Below are 19,536 nucleotides of genomic sequence, written 5' to 3'. Positions count from 1 at the left end.
TACATTATGGAAATGGGGGGGAATAGGACCCAATCCTGATGATGCTGCATCCCTGGTGGGACGATTGCAGGAAGTATCTCAGAACTCAGGGGGCAATAAAGGCAACTATAGCATAGTATTAGGAGATCATCACTTATGGTGGGTATGTGGCACTTGGGCAGAAAAGACCTTGCCCCCAAAGTGGTTGGGAAGATGCACGGTGGCCTTTGCCTGGCCAGGAGGGATGCATCGTAGAGACTTAATAGAAATCAGAGACACAACCCGACGAACCCGTCGAGATACCAGTTATAATCCTATTGTCGAGGAAGGCAGTACAGGCATGCGCGCCTTCTGTATTCTTTTTCCGTGGGTGGGGGTGGGCCAACTTGAATACGCGCTAAAAAATATGTCAGCCAAAATGGAAATATTTACTAACGCCACTCGAGATGCAATCCAAGCTTTGCAAGAAGAAATAAGCTCACTAGCTCGCTACAGTATGCAAAATAGGTTGGCCCTGGATCAGCTTTTAAGTGCACAGGGAGGGGTGTGCACATTTCTCAATGCCACATGCTGCCTTTATGTAAATCAAAGCGGACGCATAGTCACAGATACTAACATAATTGCAAACGTGTCAGCCTTCTTTCATAAGCAGGCCTCTATTTCTCCCAGTGTGGGCTTTGACTTGTGGGGCTGGCTCACCAGCTGGTTGCCTAACTTTGGATGGCTAAAAACCTTGTTTGTGTATGGAGTGGGATTCCTTATGATTGTGGGTCTGCTGTTCTGCTGTGCGTCCAGTTGTTGTGCCCTCTTCCACCGGGTATGTACCAAAACCATGAGCCCAGCAAAGATACTATATGTAAAAAAGGGTGGTGTTAACCAAGATGAGAAACATATGAACATGTTAAACAATGAATAATGAGCCATGTAAGATAATTATCTTCAGGCTCAAAGGGGGGAACTGATAGGGAAAAAAACCCAGAAAACGACCCTATAATCATGTAAAGCTACGCTGCTGTCTTTTTTCTATGCTTATCTGTCCTTTCTACTTTGTTTATGGATAGAAAGAATGTGAACTGTGTGTAACCTGCACTCCCTGCTTTTGGGGAGAGAATTCCTTATACAGATAAGCCTCCATGCTCGTACCTACCCCAGAACTTCAAACAGACTGGGTTAACCAGTTCGAACTGGAAGAGATATCACAATGTATGTTGAACCAAGCTATAAAAGCTCATCCCTGTTCTTTGTTCGGGGCTTCACCATTTTCCTCTGAAAAGGAATTGGTGAGCCCTTCAGCTGTCGTATTTGCTAGCAATAAAGTGCCTCACTTTATCAAAGAGCCAAGACTCTGTGTTTTGTTTGGCTAATACAGAAGTCCAGGGAAGGCTACCCTCCTAACCCTAGACGGGAGGGGAACCCTTTTTCCCTAACACGCCGGGTCAGGATACCAGAAAGAGGGTGAGGAAGAGGAAGGCACACACTCCACAGCAGGGTGGAAGGTTCAGGGAGTCACTTTCGGCAATGGAGAAGGTGCCGTTCCAAGGACTAAATCCTGCTGGGTTCCCCTGCAGAGGACAGAGGTGGGAACAAAGGCTGGCTTGCTTCCACAGCTCCCCGGGATCCAACCTACTGAAGCCAGGTGTTTGAGGGCAGAGAGAGTCGCCTAGATGCCGATATGTGGGGCAGCTCCCCAGATACGGCAATCACGTTGACTCACAGAGACAGCCTATTTCTCTGGCATATAAAGTGGCCCATCCTGGAGGATTCTTAGTTTTGTCCAAGACATAACCGCTGGAGCTTGTCCTACTCCCGAGGGCCCCCCACCAGGAGCTCCAGGTGAAGCAGGGCCAGTCCAGTCCCTGTGCTTGGGATGCCTGGCTGGGGGCATCAGGGCGCTGGGGTGGAAAGGAGATAGCTGTGGTTTGGGGAGCAACATAGGGTGGTGGCTTGGGGCATCTTGCAGTTATTGGGGTGATTATGGGCTGCCAGTGGGATCACTCTGTTTTCGGGGTATTAATGGGATGAAATGGGGGCTCTGTTTTGTTATTGGAGGTGATTATGAGGTATGAGGGGGCATTGCTCTATTATTGGGATGATTATGGGGTGTGACAGGGCATTGCTCTTTATTGGGTGTGACTATCATAGAATCATAGAATATCAGACTTGGAAGGGACCTCAGGAGATCATCTAGTCCAAACCCCTGCTCAAAGCAGGACCAATCCCCAATTTTTTTTGCCCCAGATCCCTAAATGGCCCCCTCAAGGACTGAACTCACAACCCTGGGTTTAGCAGGCCAATGCTCAAACCACTGAGCTATCCCTCCCCCAAATGGCATATGAGGGGGCATTTCTCTGTTATTGGGATGATTATGGGATATGAGGGGCATTGCTGTGTTATTGGGGGTGATTATGGGGTACAAGAGGGCATTGCTCTTTATTGGGGGTGATTATGGGTTACGAGGGGGCATTGCTCTGTTATTGGGGTGATTGTGGGGTGCAACACGGCATTTATCTGTTATTGGGGATGATTATGGTGTCCTAAGGTGCATTGCTCTGTTATTGGGGGGATTATGGGGTGGAATGAGGCACTCAGTGAAGATGGATGGCTTGGCAGTGTGGCTGCTCAGCTGGCACTTGGAAGACATGGCTTCTAATCTCTGGTCTGCTGCTGCATCCCTGTCGGACCTTGGCCCAATCGCTTAGCCTCTCTGTGCCTCAGTTTCTCACTCTCTACAATGGGGATCATAGCACTGCCCGGCCTCACCTGTGGGGATAAATAAGGTAAAAATTGGGAGGTGCTCGGATACTACTGTAATGGGGGCCAGATACCACCTGAGATCTATTAATTTCTCTGTTATTAAGCTGGTCGTGGGCTTTCGCCCTCCTCTGTTACTGTTAGAAGGAAAACTAGGGGGAGAGGGGTGGGCTCAGGCCAGCTCATGGAAATCTTTGTCATCTGGCTTGACTTTTAGTTCTCTCCCCATCCCTGCCAACAGATCAGATCTTTTCATGGAACATGCCCCTGGGGGTCACTTGGACCAGGCTGAAGTGGAAGATGGAGCTGAGTTGGGGGAGACTGGGCCCCCATTGCCAGCAGATGATCACAGTACGTTTCCCCTCCCCATGTCGGGCAGTGCTATCATCCTCCTAGTACAGGCGGGGCAGCCAAGGTGCAGAGAAACCGCTTGCTCATGGGAGTTTGTGGAAGAACAGAGACTCAAGACTGACTTTCCTGAATCCTAAGTGTGCACCTTCCCCACGAGGCATCCATCCTCCTCAAGATGCCAGTGGCCAACGATTCCCTTTTGATCTCTTTCCCTGCAGTAAAGCCAGTGACTCCGACGACTGTATCCAGCCACCATGGAGCTGCTGATCATCGCAATGCTGGTTGTCGGGGCAGCAGCAGGTAGGCAAAAGAGTCAAGCGAGAAGCCAAAGTTGGGTTGGGTGAGAAGGTTCTGCAGTTTCACCACAGGCCCTTCCAGGAATGTCTCAGAGATGTTGCTTAAGACAGGTTCCTGCTCATGAAGAGCAAAGTTCCTGGCAGTCCCATTATCAGTTCCACAAGTTGCAAAAGGGAATTAATGCATTCAGGCCTCAGCTCTGATTATTCTTTATTGTTTGACGAGCAGGCAGGGAGCCATGATTTCACAATTTGTTTGCGTCCTGAATTATGGCAGAAGGAAAGGGAGGGTGGTGAAGCACTGGAATGGGTTACCTAGGGAGGTGGTGGAATCTCCATCTGTCAAGGTTTTTTCCCCACTCTGTACTCTAGGGTACAGATGTGGGGACCTGCATGAAAGACCCCCTAAGCTTATTCTTACCAGTTTAGGTTAAAACTTCCCCAAGGTACAAACTTTGCCTTGTCCTTGAATAGTATGCTGCCACTACCAAGAGTTTTAAACAAAGAACAGGGAAAGAGACCACTTGGAGATGCCTTCCCCAAAAATATCCCCTCCCAAAGCCCTACACCCCCTTTCCTGGGGAAGGCTTGATAATAATCCTCACCAATTGGTGAACACAGACCCAAACCCTTGGATTTTAAGAACAATGAAAAATCAATCAGGTTCTTAAAAGAAGAATTTTAATTAAAGAAAAGGTAAAAGAATCACCTCTGTAAAATCAGGATGGTAAATACCTTACAGATTCAAATCAGATTCAAACACAGAGAATCCCTCTAGGCAAAACTTTAAGTTACAAAAAGACACAAAAACAGGAATATACATTCCCTCCAGCACAGCTTATTTTACAAGCCATTAAACAAAAGAAAATCTAAAGAAAACTCTTCCACTGGACATTTTCCAACCAGCTGCACCCCTGAGCTTATACCTGTGGTGTAGCTATTAGATAGAGACCCCGTGCTAGTGTGACATGCACTAGATATGCCAACTGTCTTGGGGGAAATTGATTGACAACATCTCTGATAACACAACCCTTGGGATAATATTGCTGCTGCTGGATGTTGAAGGGAAACGGGCCATGGAGGATGAATCTGAACTGAAAACAGTTTGGCCTGTGTTTATCAGCTACAATATTTACTCCTGGGGGAATTCTACACCAAAAAAAAATATAAAAATTCTGCACCAAAAACAAAACAAAACAAAAAACAGATAAAAAACAGACGAACAACAGACAAAAAACAGACAAAAAACAGACAAACAACAAAACAAAACAGACAACAAAAAAGATTCAGGAAATGTCTTTTTGTCAAATAGATTCCTTCCAAGCCATATAAATACAGATCTTTGAGTAATTCATTTAAACTACAATATAGAACCATATTTCCTGCCCCCCCCCCACTCAGAAGCAGTGCAACGGCTTGGGGGAGTCAGGGATAACGGAGGAACTGAAGGAGAGGGAAGGAGCCTGCAAGTGAACGTGTAAGGCAGCGTTTCCCAAACTGTGTTCTGCACGATGTGAATAGGGGTTCCATGAAAGAATCGTAATTAAAAAAAAGGGTCTTGCACTTGATTTTTGTACTACTTTTAGATGCACTTTCCAGTTAGAAATGGCTAGTTCAAGATATTTTAAATTTCTATTTCTATATTTTGCAAAATATAATTTTACAGTACTGTATTTTTAATTACGGGGGTTATTACAGGGGGTCGTCAGGGCTTGATGTCAGTCCAAGAGACGGAGGTGACGGAGAGCTTGGGTGACAGAGAGCGAGTTGTAGATGAAGTGGTTGGCTCTGGTTCAGCTTGAGAAGTTGATCACGTAGGCTCATTTGTTGCTGGTTGTTTTTCCTTGAAAAACATGGTGATCAGCAACTGTCGCTGTTGTCTCTTGAGCTGGTCAAACATTTCTTGATATGATCTCAAATCGTCCGTAATACTACGTGTGATTTTGAGGCTTCGTTCCATAGAGGGATCGTATTCAGAAATTAAATCATTCAAGTGTTTTGCTGCTTGGAACACTTCAGCAAATTTACGAAGGTTCCAACTTGCTGGCTCTTCCTGTTTGTTGTCATCTTCTTCATCTTCTGTAGACGATTTTATCAGTTCCTCTAACTCTTCCTTAGTCAATGTTTCTCTATGGCTCTCAATTAATTCTTCAATTTCTTCCTCAAGGGTGTCGACGAAGCCATCATCACCCACTTGCCTGGCCACCTGAACAATGCGTTTCACTTCTTTGTCAATGGTCAAGAAACCCTTAAAATCATTCACACATTCTTTCCATAGGTTTCGCCAACATGCATTGACTGTTTCAGGCTTGATTGCATCCATTGCCTGTTTAATATAAGTGATGCAATCAGCAGTGTTGAAAGACTTCCAACACTCCATCACATTAAGATTGGGATCAGCATCTATAGCGCTACGTATCCGTGAGAACATGGGCCTTGTGTACGTGGCCTTGAAACAGCGAATCAGGCCTTGGTCGAGAGGTTGGAGGATGGAGGTGGTATTGGGGGGGAGAAAGTCGACTTCAATGTCGTTATGCCCAAACCGGAGTGCCGCAGGGTGGCCAGAAGCATTTCTACGATCAGCAACACTTTAAAGTCAAGTCCTTTCTCTTGGAGGTACTGCTTGACCTCCGGAATGAAACACTTGTGGAACCAAACCAGAAATAATGCTGCCCTTTGCCCTTTTTAAAAACCAAGCCTTTTTATTTGATTGCCAGAACACAGGCAGGAGATCTTTGTTCTTGCCTTTTAGGGCACGGGGATTTGCAGCCCTGCAGAGCAAGCCCGGCTTTATTAAATGCCCAGCCGCATTGCCACAAAACAACACAGTCACACGGTCTTTAGCTGCTTTGAAGCCAGGGGCTTGTCTTTCTGATTTCGAAGTGTGGTTGGGCATTTTTTTCCAGAAGAGCCCAGTCTCATCAGCATTAAAAACTTGTTCTGGAAGATAGCCCTTTTCTTCTGTGATTTTCTTTAATTGTTCAGGGTAGACTTTTGCTGCCTCTTCATTGGCAGATGCAGCTTCACCAGGAGTCTGCACGTTTTTGAGGTCGAAGCGGTTCCTAAAACTGTTAAGCCAACCTTGGCTGGCTTTGAATTCCTTCTCATCAGAAGGCTGTCCCTCTTCAGCGGGAGGTTTGAACAGAGCATAGAGGCTAAGAGCCTTTTTCGCACCGTGTTGCCATCGATAGGCACATGTTTACGGTTCATGTCTTCCCGCCATAAGTTTAATGCCTTTTCAGTCTTCACTAAAGTCTTACCACGCACCTGGCTTGTCACCTGAGCAGTTACTGGAGCACTTGATGCTACGGCTTAACGAATTTCTCTCTCTTGAATCTTGATGGCATGGATGCTAGATTGGTTGCGGCCATATTCACGTGCCACGTTGGAGACTTACATATCGTCTCTCAATAAGTCCAACACAGCCAGTTTTTCCTCCAGCGTTGGAACAGATCGCTGTTTCTTCAGCTGAGCACCAGATGAAGTAGTTGGCTTGCGTTTAGGGGCCATGTTGTACGAAAAATACGTATCTTTAAACACTAGAATCACACTCAGCGTGGCGAGATGCTCACACTATGAGAGGCACGTGGAAACTGAGACTGACTGAGGGAACAGCAGATTCACGTCTCCCATCTCATGCTCACTCCGGGGCATACGCTCATTGAGTGGAATGGTGGGCGGAACCGCCCGCACTATTTACAGGCATCTTGTTATTTTTCTTTTTTTTTGCTGAGCCCGTATAGTTGAATTCGCGTAAGTTAAATGCGCGGATGATGCAACTCACCTGTACTAGTGACAAGGGGTGGAAAAAGCGCTGACTGATCCTAGAGAAGAAACTGTGACAGAGGAGAGATTGACAAAGGGTGAGACAGTTTATGCTCATAAACCACACCTGGTTGGAAAATAAGGCTCCCAGTCCATGTTGAAACGTTACGTTTCTTTAATGAAAGCATGTCATTTCTATAATCCTGCATCTTGGCCAGGGGTTAGACAGGAGGCCCCTTGCGGTGACTTCTAAGCCTCTGACACTACGATATTGTGATAATGTCAAAAACCTTTAACGCCAAGTGTGTACATAACAGAAGCACCCAAAAGAGGACAGGTGTTTAGAAATGTGTCACCTTTTCTAGCACACTCAGCGGAAGAGGGCTCAGGGAACAAACCAGAATCTTTAGCCTGCTTCTTTGAACATTAATCTGATCCTGAATAAGTAATGTACGATGTACTATGTTAAAGTTCTATTGTAACTTTGCCTTAATAAAATGTTTCAGAAAAGCAAAAACAAATGTTTCGTGTCAGCATTGTCATTTTGAGTTTTGACTTTGATATTACATTAAACTATGAAATCTAAGATCCTGGGGGAAACTTTCTAACTCTAAGCAGAGTTTAGCACTGGAAGAGGTTACCTGGGATGGCGGTGAAATCTTCATCGTTGGAGGTGTTTAAGAACAGGTTACAGAGGAGCAGCCGTGTTAGTCTGTATTTGCGAAAAGAACAGGAGGACTTGTGGCAGCTTAGAGACTAACCCATTTATTTGAGCATGAGCTTTCGTGAGCTACAGCTCACTTCATCGGATGTTCTTTTTAAGAACAGGTTAGACATTCACCTGTCTGGGATGGTCTAAATGTACCAAATGCTGCCTCAGCGTGGGGCAGGGACTTCACTAAATGATCTTTCAAGGTCCCTTCCATCCCTACATTTCTATGATTTTATGGATAGCATAGAATACAGGGGGATGGGTAGGTGGGTGGATGGATGAATGAATGGATGAGTGGGTGGAGGGGTGATAGGGTGGGCGGATAGATGGATCCTGCATGGACATGATGTAGAAATAGTTTGGTCACATTTGAGATCTCTTCCATCCCAACAGTTCTGTGGTTGTATCGACTATATAGAATATAGAATATTAAATATATTATTAAAATTAATATTTTAATGTCACATAAAGGCCTAGAAGAAATCAATCAAAATGATCGAGTCAAAACAAATATTAGAACCTTATTGAAAAGAATTGTTTTCACATCACCAAAACAAGACGATCATTTTGGCTTTTTCCCATCAAAAATATCAAAATTGACACTGACAATTCGGCAGATAACGGATTCTTCTGTTCACTGGCAATTTTGGAACAAAAAAATCATTTGGGGTCAACCAAAACATTTTGTTTGACCTGCAACTAAACATTTCATTTGGACGTTGAATATTTATAAACATTTTAATTTTTTTAAAATAAAAGTTAAAGGATATTTCTAAACAAAAAGTCATTGGGAAGTGAAAACTGGGAAATGTTTTGTTTGGAAATTTTTGAAACAAAATATTTTGATTTTTTTGGAGTATTATTTTTTCAGCTAAACAATTCAGCAAAACTGACATGATAGTCTTCCATGAAATGGTAGCCAGTTACTGCTGGTGGACCTGCAGGTGGCCAATAAATCCAATCTGGGATCCACGGATTCCACCACAGTGGGGCAGACGGTTCCCAGTGGAAGGGGCGGATCTGGATTATTGAGTCGGGCTGCACGGCATTCTTTCCTCCTTTCCCATTTCGCCATTTCCTGTTGTCTTCCTTGGGTCTCGTAACGGTGGGATCCTTCCCACAAGGTCCTTCTCCATTTCAGTCGGTGAAGGGCTTGGGTTTCCCATAACCCCTCAATGGCAGAGCAGGCGGACGAAGAGACAATTTCTCTCAATTTCTATGATGGCAGATGAAGGGTATAGTAGGATGGCAATCTCCTCTCACCTCGGTTTCCTGGCATTTGGATGGACCGCATGGACCCTGGTGTGCAAGGGGGGGGAGGGATAGCTCAGTGGTTTGAGCATTGGCCTGCTAAACCCAGGGTTGTGAGTTCAATCCTTGAGGGGGCCATTTAGGGATCTGGGGCAAAAATTGGGGATTGGTCCTGCTTTGAGCAGGGGGTTGGACTAGATGACCTCCTGAGGTCCCTTCCAACCCTGATATTCTATGATTCTATGATCTCCACACAGGGGCACTGGAACAGGCAGGGCCAAGGGGCCATGGCCCTCCCAGTTTTTACTGCCATTGTGGGGCATTTTCCTGGTTTATACAGGTCCCCGGTGAGATGGGCTAGTGAAAGGATCTGAGTCCTCGCTCCCACTTCCTTTCCCCAGAGGCCTGCCTGACCTCCAGGGCTCCCCTTCCATCTCCTGTGTGGCAGAGTCCTCATAACTCCAACAGGGCTGGGCCCAGGATTCCTGGGGGGGCTCCACCCCCAACCTTGTCGTGGTCACTTAGGGTGTCCCCACTCTGGGGTGCTCTCTGCACACTGGTGCTTCCCTGACCCCCTGATCATTACATACAGGTCAAAGCAAAGACTATTTATTACACAGCAACCAATTAAAAAAATTAAGGGAAAAATGGGAAAGGTGAAAGGAAAACCCGTCACGCCGCTCTGTGGCACGGGGACGTCACAGCCAGCCTCTCTGGGATGTCAGGGCAGTTCAGCCTGTTCCTCACACATCCCAGGCCTCCTGCCCAGGCCCTGGCTGTGCTGATGCTGTGGGTCGGACACTTGCTCTGGCGGTGGTCACACACCCTCAAGCTCTGGGTGGCAGGACACTTCTTCCCAGTGTCAACCCCCCCGTCGAGGTTACGATCCCCCTCCCAGTCTGGCCTGCCAGACCTCTTGACTGGGGGCGTCTCCCTGTGCTGGGCCCACTGCCCAGGGTCCCCCTCACGCTCCCCAGCTGCTCATTGCACCTGGCTCCGGACGGCTCCCAGCTCCACAATGCCTCAGCTCGACTCTGCCTCAGCACGGCTGCTGCTGCTGCTCTGCCGCCAGCCTCCTGGGCTGCTTTTCTGGCCCCTCTGGCTCCGGTTCCTGCACCTCTCTTCCCAGCACTGACCTGCTCCCTGGGCTGCTTCTCTGCTTCTCTGGCCGGCGCGGCCCTGCTCCCCAGCTCAGCTAGGGCCTCTGTCTCTCCGCTTAGCTCAGCCCCACTCTGTCTGACCCAGGCAATTCCAGCTCACAGGGAGGATGGGACCCTCCTGACTCCCTCATTGGCCTGTCAATCTCAGGGTCCTGATTTCGATCAACCCTTCCCCTTCTTTTTAGTCCTGGGAGCTAGCCAACCAAAATCCCCACTGAGTTTTAGTAAGGGGCCAACAGTCCCCTTACACCAGGAAGAGGAAGAGGAAGAGGATGAAGAAGGGACACGCTCCATAACAGGGTGGAAGGTTCAGGGAGTCGCTTTCGGCAATGGAGAAGGTGCCGTTCCAAGGGCTAATTCCGTCAGGATCCCCAGCACAGGACAGAGTCAGGAGCAAAGCCTTGTTCCTGCAACTCCCCCGGATAAAACGTACTGGAGCATGAGGGCGGAGGGAGTTGCCTGCATGCTGACATGTGGGGCAGCTCCCAAGATATGGCAATCACATTGACTCACAGGGACAGCCCATTTCCCCAGCATAAAAATGGCCCATCCCAAAGGATCCTTACTTTTGTCCAAGACACAACCGCCGGAGCCTCTTCTGCTCCCGAGGGCCCTCCACCAGGAGCTACAGGTGAAGAAGGGCCAGTCCAGCCTCTGTTGTTGGGATGTCTTGTTGGGGGGCAGGTCATGGTGGTGGGGTGAAAAGGAGATAGCTGTGGTTTGGGGAGCAACATAGTGTGGTGGACTGGGACATCATGCTGTTATGGGGGTAATTATGGGCTGCCAGGGGGCATTGCTCCATTTTGGGGATGTTGATGGGAGGGAGTTAGGGCTCTGCTCTGTTATTGGGGGTGATTATGAGGTACGAGGAGGTATTGCTCTTTTATTGGGGAGATTACGGGCTGGAATGGGGAAATTAATGAAGACGTTTGGTGGTTTGGCTGCTCAGCTGGTACTTGGAAGACATGGCTTCTAATCTCTGTTCTGCTGCTGCATCTCTGTAGAACCTTGGCCCAATCACTTATCCGCTCTATGCCTCACTTTCCCCATATGTACAATGGGGATCATAGTCCTGCCCTGCCTCACCAAGGAGCTGTGTGGATAAATAGGTCAAAGATTGGGAGGTGCTCAGATACAACCATAATGAGGGCAGATAACACTTTAGTTAATTTCTCTGTTATTAAGCTGGTCATGGGGGTTTCGCCTTCCTCTGTTATTGGGGTGACATGTTAGAAGAGAAACTAGTGGGAGAGGGGTGAGCTCAATCCAGCTCATGGAAATTTTTGTCATGTGGGTTGAGTTTAGTTCCCTCCCTTCCTCCCCTCCTCAGATCAGATCTTTCCATGGAACATGCCCCTGGGGGTGACTGGGACCGGGCAAAAGTGGAAGATGGAGCTGAGTTGGGGGAGACTGGGCCCCCATTGCCAACAGACGATCACAGTGCATTTCCCCTCCCCATGTCGGGCAGTGCTATCATCTCCTGGTACAAGCAGGGTAGTGGAGTTTCAGAGAAACCACTTGCTTTTGAGAGCCTGTGGAAGAACAGGAACTCAAGCCTGGCGTTTCTGAATCCTAAGGGCGCACTTTCCCCGCGAGGCATCTGTCTTCCTCTAGACGCCCGTGGCCAACGATTCCCTTTTGATCTCTTTACCTGCAGTAAAGCCAGTGACTCTGACGACCGTATCCATTGCCACAACCGACATGGAGCTGCTGATCATCGCAATGCTGGTAGTCGGGGCAGGCGCAGGTAGGAAGAAGAGTCAAGCGAGAAGCCACAGTTGGGTTGGGTGAGAAGGTTCTGCAGTTTCACTGCAGGCCCTTCCAGGAATGTCTCAGAGACTTTGCTTAATACAGGTTGCTGCTTATGAAAATCCAAGTTCCCAGCAGTCCTGTTATCAATTTCATGGGTTGCGAAAGGGAATTAATATGGTCAGGCCTCGTCTCTGATTATTCTTTATTGTTTGTAGTTCAGGCAGGTAGCCATGAGTTCACAATCTGTTTTCATCCCAAATCAGGAGAGAAGGAAAGAATTTTGAAATTTCCCACAATAGAAAATGGTTTTTGGGGAAACAAATAAATCTGTTTCACTCAGATTTCGATGTCTTTAAATTTAAAGCATATGTAAAAATATATAACTTTTAGAGAGCATCATTTCTAATATAATGTTAATTCTTTTAAGAAAAATGTGGAAACAAAAATTATTTAAAACAAGAAAAACAAATCAAAATGGCCCTTTCTGATAATGTTCAGTGCTCTGGTCAGACTGCCAATCTCATAAAGCAGCATGCACCACTTGGTGAGGAGAAGTTTATGCCTCATGGAAGCTGCTGGTTGTGAGGCATCATGGGAGATGTAGTTTGATTGTGGAGCCCAGTCCATTCAGGAGACGGCTTTGTTTTAAACTTTTTTTAAAGAATTTGCATCACAACCAACACATTCCCACACAAATTATCAACTGTGACAAAATGGTATTTTCCTATTGGAAAACGTTCCATCTGAAAAAGTTTGACAATTTTAAATATTTTGTGACAGGGTCAGGCCAGATGGCAACAGGAAAGTAGTGGAAGGTAGATACATTACCCCCAGATTAAGCAGGTCCCTTTTCCCTGGGTAAAATAACAGGGACTATTCCAGAACAATCAGGAACCTGCTAGAACCAGTTAAGGCAGGCAGGCTAATTAGGACATCTGTAGCCAATTAGGAAGCTACTAGAACCAGTTAAGGCAAGTAGGCTAATCAGGGCACCTGGTTGAAAGAAAGACCTCTTTTCAGTTAGGCAGAGGCGTGTAAGGAGTTGGGAGTGGGAGGAAATGCTGCTGGAGGACTAAGGAATGCAAATGCCAACAGGCATCAGGAAGAAGGTCCTGCAGTGAGGACAAAGATGGTGCTGGGGGAGGTCATGGGGAAGTGGCCCAGGGAGTTGTAGTTGTCACATAGCTGTTACAGGAGACATTGTAGACAGCTGTGATCCTCAGGGCCCTGGGCTGGAACCCGGAATAGAGGGCGGGCCCAGGTTCCCCCCAGGCCCCTCCCCCCACTCCCTATTTGACACAAGAGGAGTTGACCTCGACTGTGAGTCATATCAGAGGGGAAGGTCTCTGGCCTGTCCCCAACCAACCTGAGGGCTGCCATGACCCTTTGAGGTGAGCAAATCAGCCGGAAAGCGCAGGACCCACCAAGGCAGAGGAGGAACATTGTCACAATTTCTACTGCGGTCATAGGTGCCAACTCCGTGGGTTCTCTGGGGCTGGAGCATCCACAGGGAAAAATTAGCGGGTGCTCCGGACCCACCGGCAGCCAAGCTCCCCCCTCCTCGCCTCCTTCTCCCAAGCCAAGCACACTGTGTCCCTGCTTCTCCCCCTCCCTCCCAGTGCTTCCCGCCCCCCGCCCCACCACCTAACAGCTGTCTGGCGGCACTTAGGACTTTCCGGGAAGGAGGGGGAGCAGTGGAGATGCGGTGCACTCAGGGGAGGAAACAGAGAAAAGGCAGGGCAGGGGCAGGGACTTGGGAGAAGGGGGTGGAATGGGGGTGGGAAGGGGACGGGGACTTTGGGGAAGGGGTGGAATAGGGGCGGGGCCAGGGGCAGTGTTGGGGGTCGAGCACACACTGGGCAGAGGAGAAGTTGGTGCCTATGATTGCGGTAAAGCCTAGAAACAGCAGTCACTGACCAACCCCTGCTCTCCTGAACATGTGTAAATTGTGTTTTCCAGAGGTTTATAATTTGACCAAATCTAGGTGAATTTTCATATGAACAGCAAAAGGCACCTCCCTGACTCCAGGGCTATTTCCTTGCAAAATTTCAAGTCCCTGCTGCCAAGGCGTTAGAGCACTTTAAAAAGTGGTTGGAAAATTGTTTGAACATTAAAAAATGAAGGGTCCTCCTGTCCAGTCCCTGCTACCATGAGCAACTCTGTAGCAGAAATGTATTGAGCTCCATCTTCAAACTCAGGAGGCTTTCATAGAATATCAGGGTTGGAAGGGACCTCAGGAGGTCATCTAGACCAACCCTCTGCTCAAAGCAGGATCAATCCCTAATTTTCCCCCCAGATCCCTAAATGGCCCCCTCAAGGATTGAATTCACAACTGTGGCTTTAGCAAGCTAATACTCAAACCACTGAGCTACCCCTCCCCCCATATCCCGGCCCCCCTGCTCCTGTTCCACAACTTCCTTCCTTCGATGGTTAGTAACCGTCTTCTAATCTCAGCCTAGATTTATCCATGGTGCTTGTCCCCATTTGTTCTTGTGCCAACGCTGGTCTCCACCTCCTGTAGATCTTCTCCCTCCCTGGTGTTCCTTCCCCCCCCCCCACACACACACACACTCTGTAATTAGAGAGAACAATCAGATGCTGGCTTGGCTTCCTTTTAGGTTAAACCAGCCAAGCTCTTTCCATCTCCCCTTGTAAGATCGGCCCTTTGTTCCCCTGACCATCCTAGCACCCTTCTCAACACCTGTTCCAGTTGGAATTCCTCTTTCTGGAACACGGGTGACGGGAATTGGAGGTTTTTGCAGTGGCATTAATGCCTAACTATCCCTACTGGAAATAGAGCCTGGTACATCGCCTGGTACAACCTCCGATCGCCTTGTGTTTTTCCACGGCCACGTGGGAGCAGCAGCTCATGGTCATCCTGCCACCGGCCAACCTGTTTGGACATGGCTGATGCTTGCCCCTCCCCCTGCCTTGAATTCAGCTGACATTTGCCACTCTCCATGGCAGCCTCAGACCCAGAGGAAAGCAGGATCATTGGGGGGAGAAACTGCGACTTCGGCTCGCGGCCCTACCAGGTGGCTCTCCTGAGGAACAGACGTGTCATCTGTGGTGGGAGCCTGATAGCCCGGAAGTGGGTGCTGACTGCTGCACACTGCGGCAGACAAGGGATCAGGTAAGTCAGTGCAGGGATGGAGGGAGAGAGGGTGATGCCTGGGAATAACCCACATCCCCAGCCCTTATCTTCGCTCTTCGTGTTCCCTATCCATGCCCAGGTCTCCCTCTGCACCCCTGAATCCGCAGCCCCATCCTCCTCCCTTTTTTCCCAGCCCACAAATCGTTTTTGTCGCTCTTCTCTGCACCCTCTGCGGTTTTCCAGCATGCTCGTTCAGATGTGCCCACCCCAGCACGGACGCAGCACGCCAGCATCGGTCTCCCCAGCGGCGTGTGCAGAGGGAAACCCACCTCCACGCTCACCAGCGTTAGGCCTTGTAGCATCCCACCGGCAGCTCATGTGCAGGTGCTCTAGGAGCTGATGGAATGGAGCGGAGCTCCGGGAAATATTTTCCCTTGACTCCAACCTGATGCTGCTGGTTCTCAACTAGGGGGTCTGTGGCCCCCTGCTGGTTTCAGGGGGTCCATTGGGCCCTATGGCTGAAGCCGGGAGCTCTGAACCGTGGTGCACCCTACGGGGCTGAAGCCCTGAGTCCCGGGGCCTCCCAGAGCGGTGAAGCTACAAGCCCTGGCGACCCAGCGGGGCTAAAGCCCAAGTGCACCCATCCCACAGCGGAAGCCTGGAGCCCCGAATGGAAGGGGGCTGTGGGGACCTCCAGGAATTTAAGCCCTGGAACAAACACCTGTCATTCCACAGAAGGGGAGAGCTTGAAAAACTGAAAGCAATTCAAGCTGCTTTTTTAGAGCTCTAAGAAGAAAAGGAGGACTTGTGGCACCTTAGAGACTAACCAATTTATTTGAGCATAAGCTTTCATGAGCTACAGCTCACTTCATCGGATGCAAGCTCTGTAAGCTCTTTAGAGCGCTGTAATTCTGCAGGTCCTGCGGATAGATCTGTCCTTCCCCTCCCCTCCTTTTCTCCTAACTCTCTTTGGCTATTACGATGAAGCTGGTATCTTTGTTGTATTTGGAAAAACTGATTAAAACGTATAAATAATACGTTGAAAATCGCAATGTCTCGTGTTGGCATTTTTGAAACTTTTCGATTTTTCCATTCGCAACTTTTTCTTTCAAAGTGCCCTGTTAGTTTATTTTCAGAAATATTTTGCGACAGCTGAAACAAACTATTGCCGCCCCATTTTTCGATTAGCTGGAAAGCACAAAACTCTTAGACCCAGATTTGAAATTCTCAGTGCTCCTGCACATCAGTTTAATTTGGCATGAGCGGGCCACAGTGACCCAGGACAAGGGAAAAATAACTGAATTAAGTTGGTCCCATAAGTGGTTGAGGAGATAGCAAGTGTGAAAAATTTCAGGGGTGGGGTATATTTGCATATATAAGACAAAGCCCCTAATATTGGGACAATGCTGATATTATTGGGATGTCTGGTCACCCTACCCAAAAGCCAAGGAGAAGGAATTCATGATTTTGGTGAAAACTGCAGCTTTGATAACACCAAAGTGTCTCACAAATTAAGGGCAAAGTCATCAAATTGTTCATTTCAGCTGTGTAAAACCAGGTGTAAGAAACAATAATGTCAGCAAAATGTGCTGTGTACATGTGGCATGAGACCAAAGCATGAGATGTACAGGAACTGGACCTGAAAATAACCAGGCCAACCATAAAGAGCATGATATCATGTAAAATGGAGGACGCACGCATCAGAATAAACTTGTATGTAAAGTAACCAATACTTGTATTCTTCAGATCTGTGGTATGCCCCATAGCCACCCCTTACAAGTGACTCTGATCAATTCTGCAGAGTGTATGCCAAAAAAAACATGAGATCAGACGAGATTGGAGTCGAACTGAGTTCTTGGAGAACTAAGAAGATGAGGTCTCGGAAGCTACTCCAGCATTGAAAATCCATTATTGGCCCAATTCTAGTTGCTTGCCCGCTATGATCTTTGAATAGCTGCCCATTGATCTCTTCCTTTGTCCTCTCTCCATGCAGCTCCCTGCGGGTGCATCTGGGGGATTATAATGTAAGGGTGAAAGAACCCACAGAACAGATACGAAGAATCCACAACTTCTTTGTGCACCCCGAATATAACTTCTTGCCTTTTGACAACGACTTCATGCTTCTGGAGCTGGATGAGCCCGCTCAACTTAACCGCTATGTGAACACGATCAAGTTGGCTACCCGTTGTCCCTTTCCTGGAACACGATGCAGTGTGTCGGGATGGGGCACCATCAAGTCCCCCCAAAGTATGGCGTGCTGAGTGTAGAGGGAGGGGTTGAGGTTGGGCTCAGCTTGGGGAGGGGGTGGAAGCTCTTTAAGGAGACCTTGTTAATGGGCTCACAAGGGTCTTTGGCTTCTCCTGGGGGAAAATTTTCATCCAAAATGATTTTTAGTGGACAACTCAAGTTCGACAACACCAAAGTGTCCCATAAATTCGGGGCGTTTTTATTCATTTCAGAAAAAAAATTCAGAAAAAAGTGAAAACTTTGCATTTTGAAAACACAGGAAGACAGTGGCTTGATTTTTGTTCTATTTGAAACATTTCCTTTTGAAATTTCCTTTCCTTTTGTATTCAAAACAATTTTAAAACGTTACAGATGTGCTTCAAATCACAATGAAATATTATAATATGACATGAAATACTGGATCTAAATGAAACAATTTGTTTTTTTGGCTTTTCCGTTCATCAAAAATTTCCTTTTTCGGAAAATGAACGTGGCCAGATCCCAGCTGGTGGAAATCGGCCGTCGCGCCATTGGAGTCAATGGGGCCAGATCCCAGCTGGGGTCAGTTGGCTCTAGCAACTTTGGAGTCACTGGATCTATGCCAGTTTATACCAGTTGAGGGTCTTACACCAAATTTTCCTCTCTTGCACCTTGTTCCCTGCTCATGAGCTCCTGTTTTTCTGTCATTGCCCAGGGCAGTACCCAGCCATCCTGCAGTGTGCAGATCTCTATAGCGTCAGCCAGGCCAGGTGCCAGGACGTTTACTGGGGCCTGATCACGGAGAACATGTTCTGTGCTGGTGTGGAACAGGGCGGCATAAGCACGTGCAGGGTAAGGGGGCATCCCGGAGAGAGGGGTCGGTGCCGGGTGTCGGAGCTCACACAGCTCAATACTCTTTATCCCCTGTGACCTGCAAACCCTTCTCAGCCTGCTCCTGAGGGGCCGTTGTCACTCAGGCTCTGGCCCCAGCCAGCCTTCGTGCCCCGTGGAAGAGCAGCCGATCCGCCCTCCAGCCGCACCGAGCCCTAAGGCCCAGTCCCTGGGCCTGTCTGATCCCCAGCGCAGGTGCTGTCAACCGAACCCATTTCTGCTCTTTAAACCCTTCCTATCTGTGTGTCCCTGCCGCCCCCTGCTGGAAGGGATGAGCTCTGTGCATGTGTGTGTTCTTGTGTCTGTGTGACCCTGCTTCCCCCTGCTGGAGGGGATGGGCCCTCCTCTGGGGGGGTGTGCACACGGGGGGGCATGGCTGTGTTTTGCTGATGGCTTTGCATTGTCTTTGCAGGGGGATTCAGGAGGCCCACTGGTCTGCAATGGGCGGCTGCAGGGCGTGGTCTCCTGGGGGAAGTCTGTCTGTGCCCTGCCGGGACAGCCCAGAGTCTTCGCCAATGTCTGCAAAGCTGCCCAGTGGGTGAAGAACACTATAAGGAGGCAGAGCGCCAGATTGGACTGAGAGCTCACAGCACGTCCCGCCTGCCGCAATGACCCACCAAACATACGCCCCAGCCACGCCTCTCCTCATCTCACGGCAGCACCTGGGGGTTGCGGAATGGGGTGGGGGGAGCTGGCCTGGGTGGGATTGGGGTGGTGGAGCTGCGGTTGGGCCAGGCCTGACAAAATCCTGGGACTGGGTTAAAAATGCACAGCTGGTTTGAAAAGCATGAATGAGCCTGAAGATTGTGAGATTGCTTTAAAACCTCATGAATCAGCCTGATGTTCACAGGATTGTTTCAAAAGTCAAGAGATTGGCTCTAAAAATCATGAGATTGGATTAAAAATTATGAGCCTGGTTTTAAAATGCCCTAAATCGCGCCCAGGTCTTTGTTCTGGTCTCTTCCATTGACGGGGGTGGCGTACGCGGCTATAACTGCTCTGACGTCACCAAGTCTGACGTCCCGTGGGGTTCAAACTTTGTCACACGGTGCTACAGCAACATAGCCACGTGCCTGTCTAAATGTACTGAATGCTGCCTCAGCACAGGGCATGGATTTCACTAGATGCTCTTTCAAGGTGCCTTCCATCCCTACATTTCTATCACTTTATGGGTAGCACAAAATAGAGAGAGATGGGTAGGTGAGTGGATGGATGAGTGGGTAGGTTAACATGAAATCATGAGAAAATGAGAACAGCCAGACTGAGTCAAACCCAAGGTCCATCTAGCCCAGTATCCTGTCTTCCGACAGTGGCCACTGCCAGGTGCCC

At 48.4% G+C, this 19,536-nt stretch overlaps 1 protein-coding gene across 1 annotated transcript; it reads left to right on the top strand.

Moving 5' to 3' along the window:
• Positions 1-3,335: 3,335 nt before the first annotated feature.
• On the top strand, positions 3,336-18,858 carry LOC311512438 (trypsin-3-like; the record flags this gene model as incomplete). Its single annotated transcript, XM_084613645.1, has 6 exons — positions 3,336-3,381; positions 11,923-12,012; positions 14,985-15,150; positions 17,105-17,358; positions 18,032-18,168; positions 18,620-18,858. 6 exons carry the CDS (start codon positions 3,336-3,338, stop codon positions 18,785-18,787), a joined length of 861 nt encoding a protein of 286 aa, XP_084469771.1. The 3' UTR covers positions 18,788-18,858.
• Positions 18,859-19,536: the final 678 nt, after the last annotated feature.

The sequence above is a fragment of the Lepidochelys olivacea genome, assembly GCF_965140295.1.
Source record: "Lepidochelys olivacea isolate rLepOli2 genome assembly, chromosome: 24".
Taxonomy (NCBI): domain Eukaryota; kingdom Metazoa; phylum Chordata; order Testudines; family Cheloniidae; genus Lepidochelys; species Lepidochelys olivacea.
This window is presented reverse-complemented; position numbering and strand designations above follow the sequence as displayed.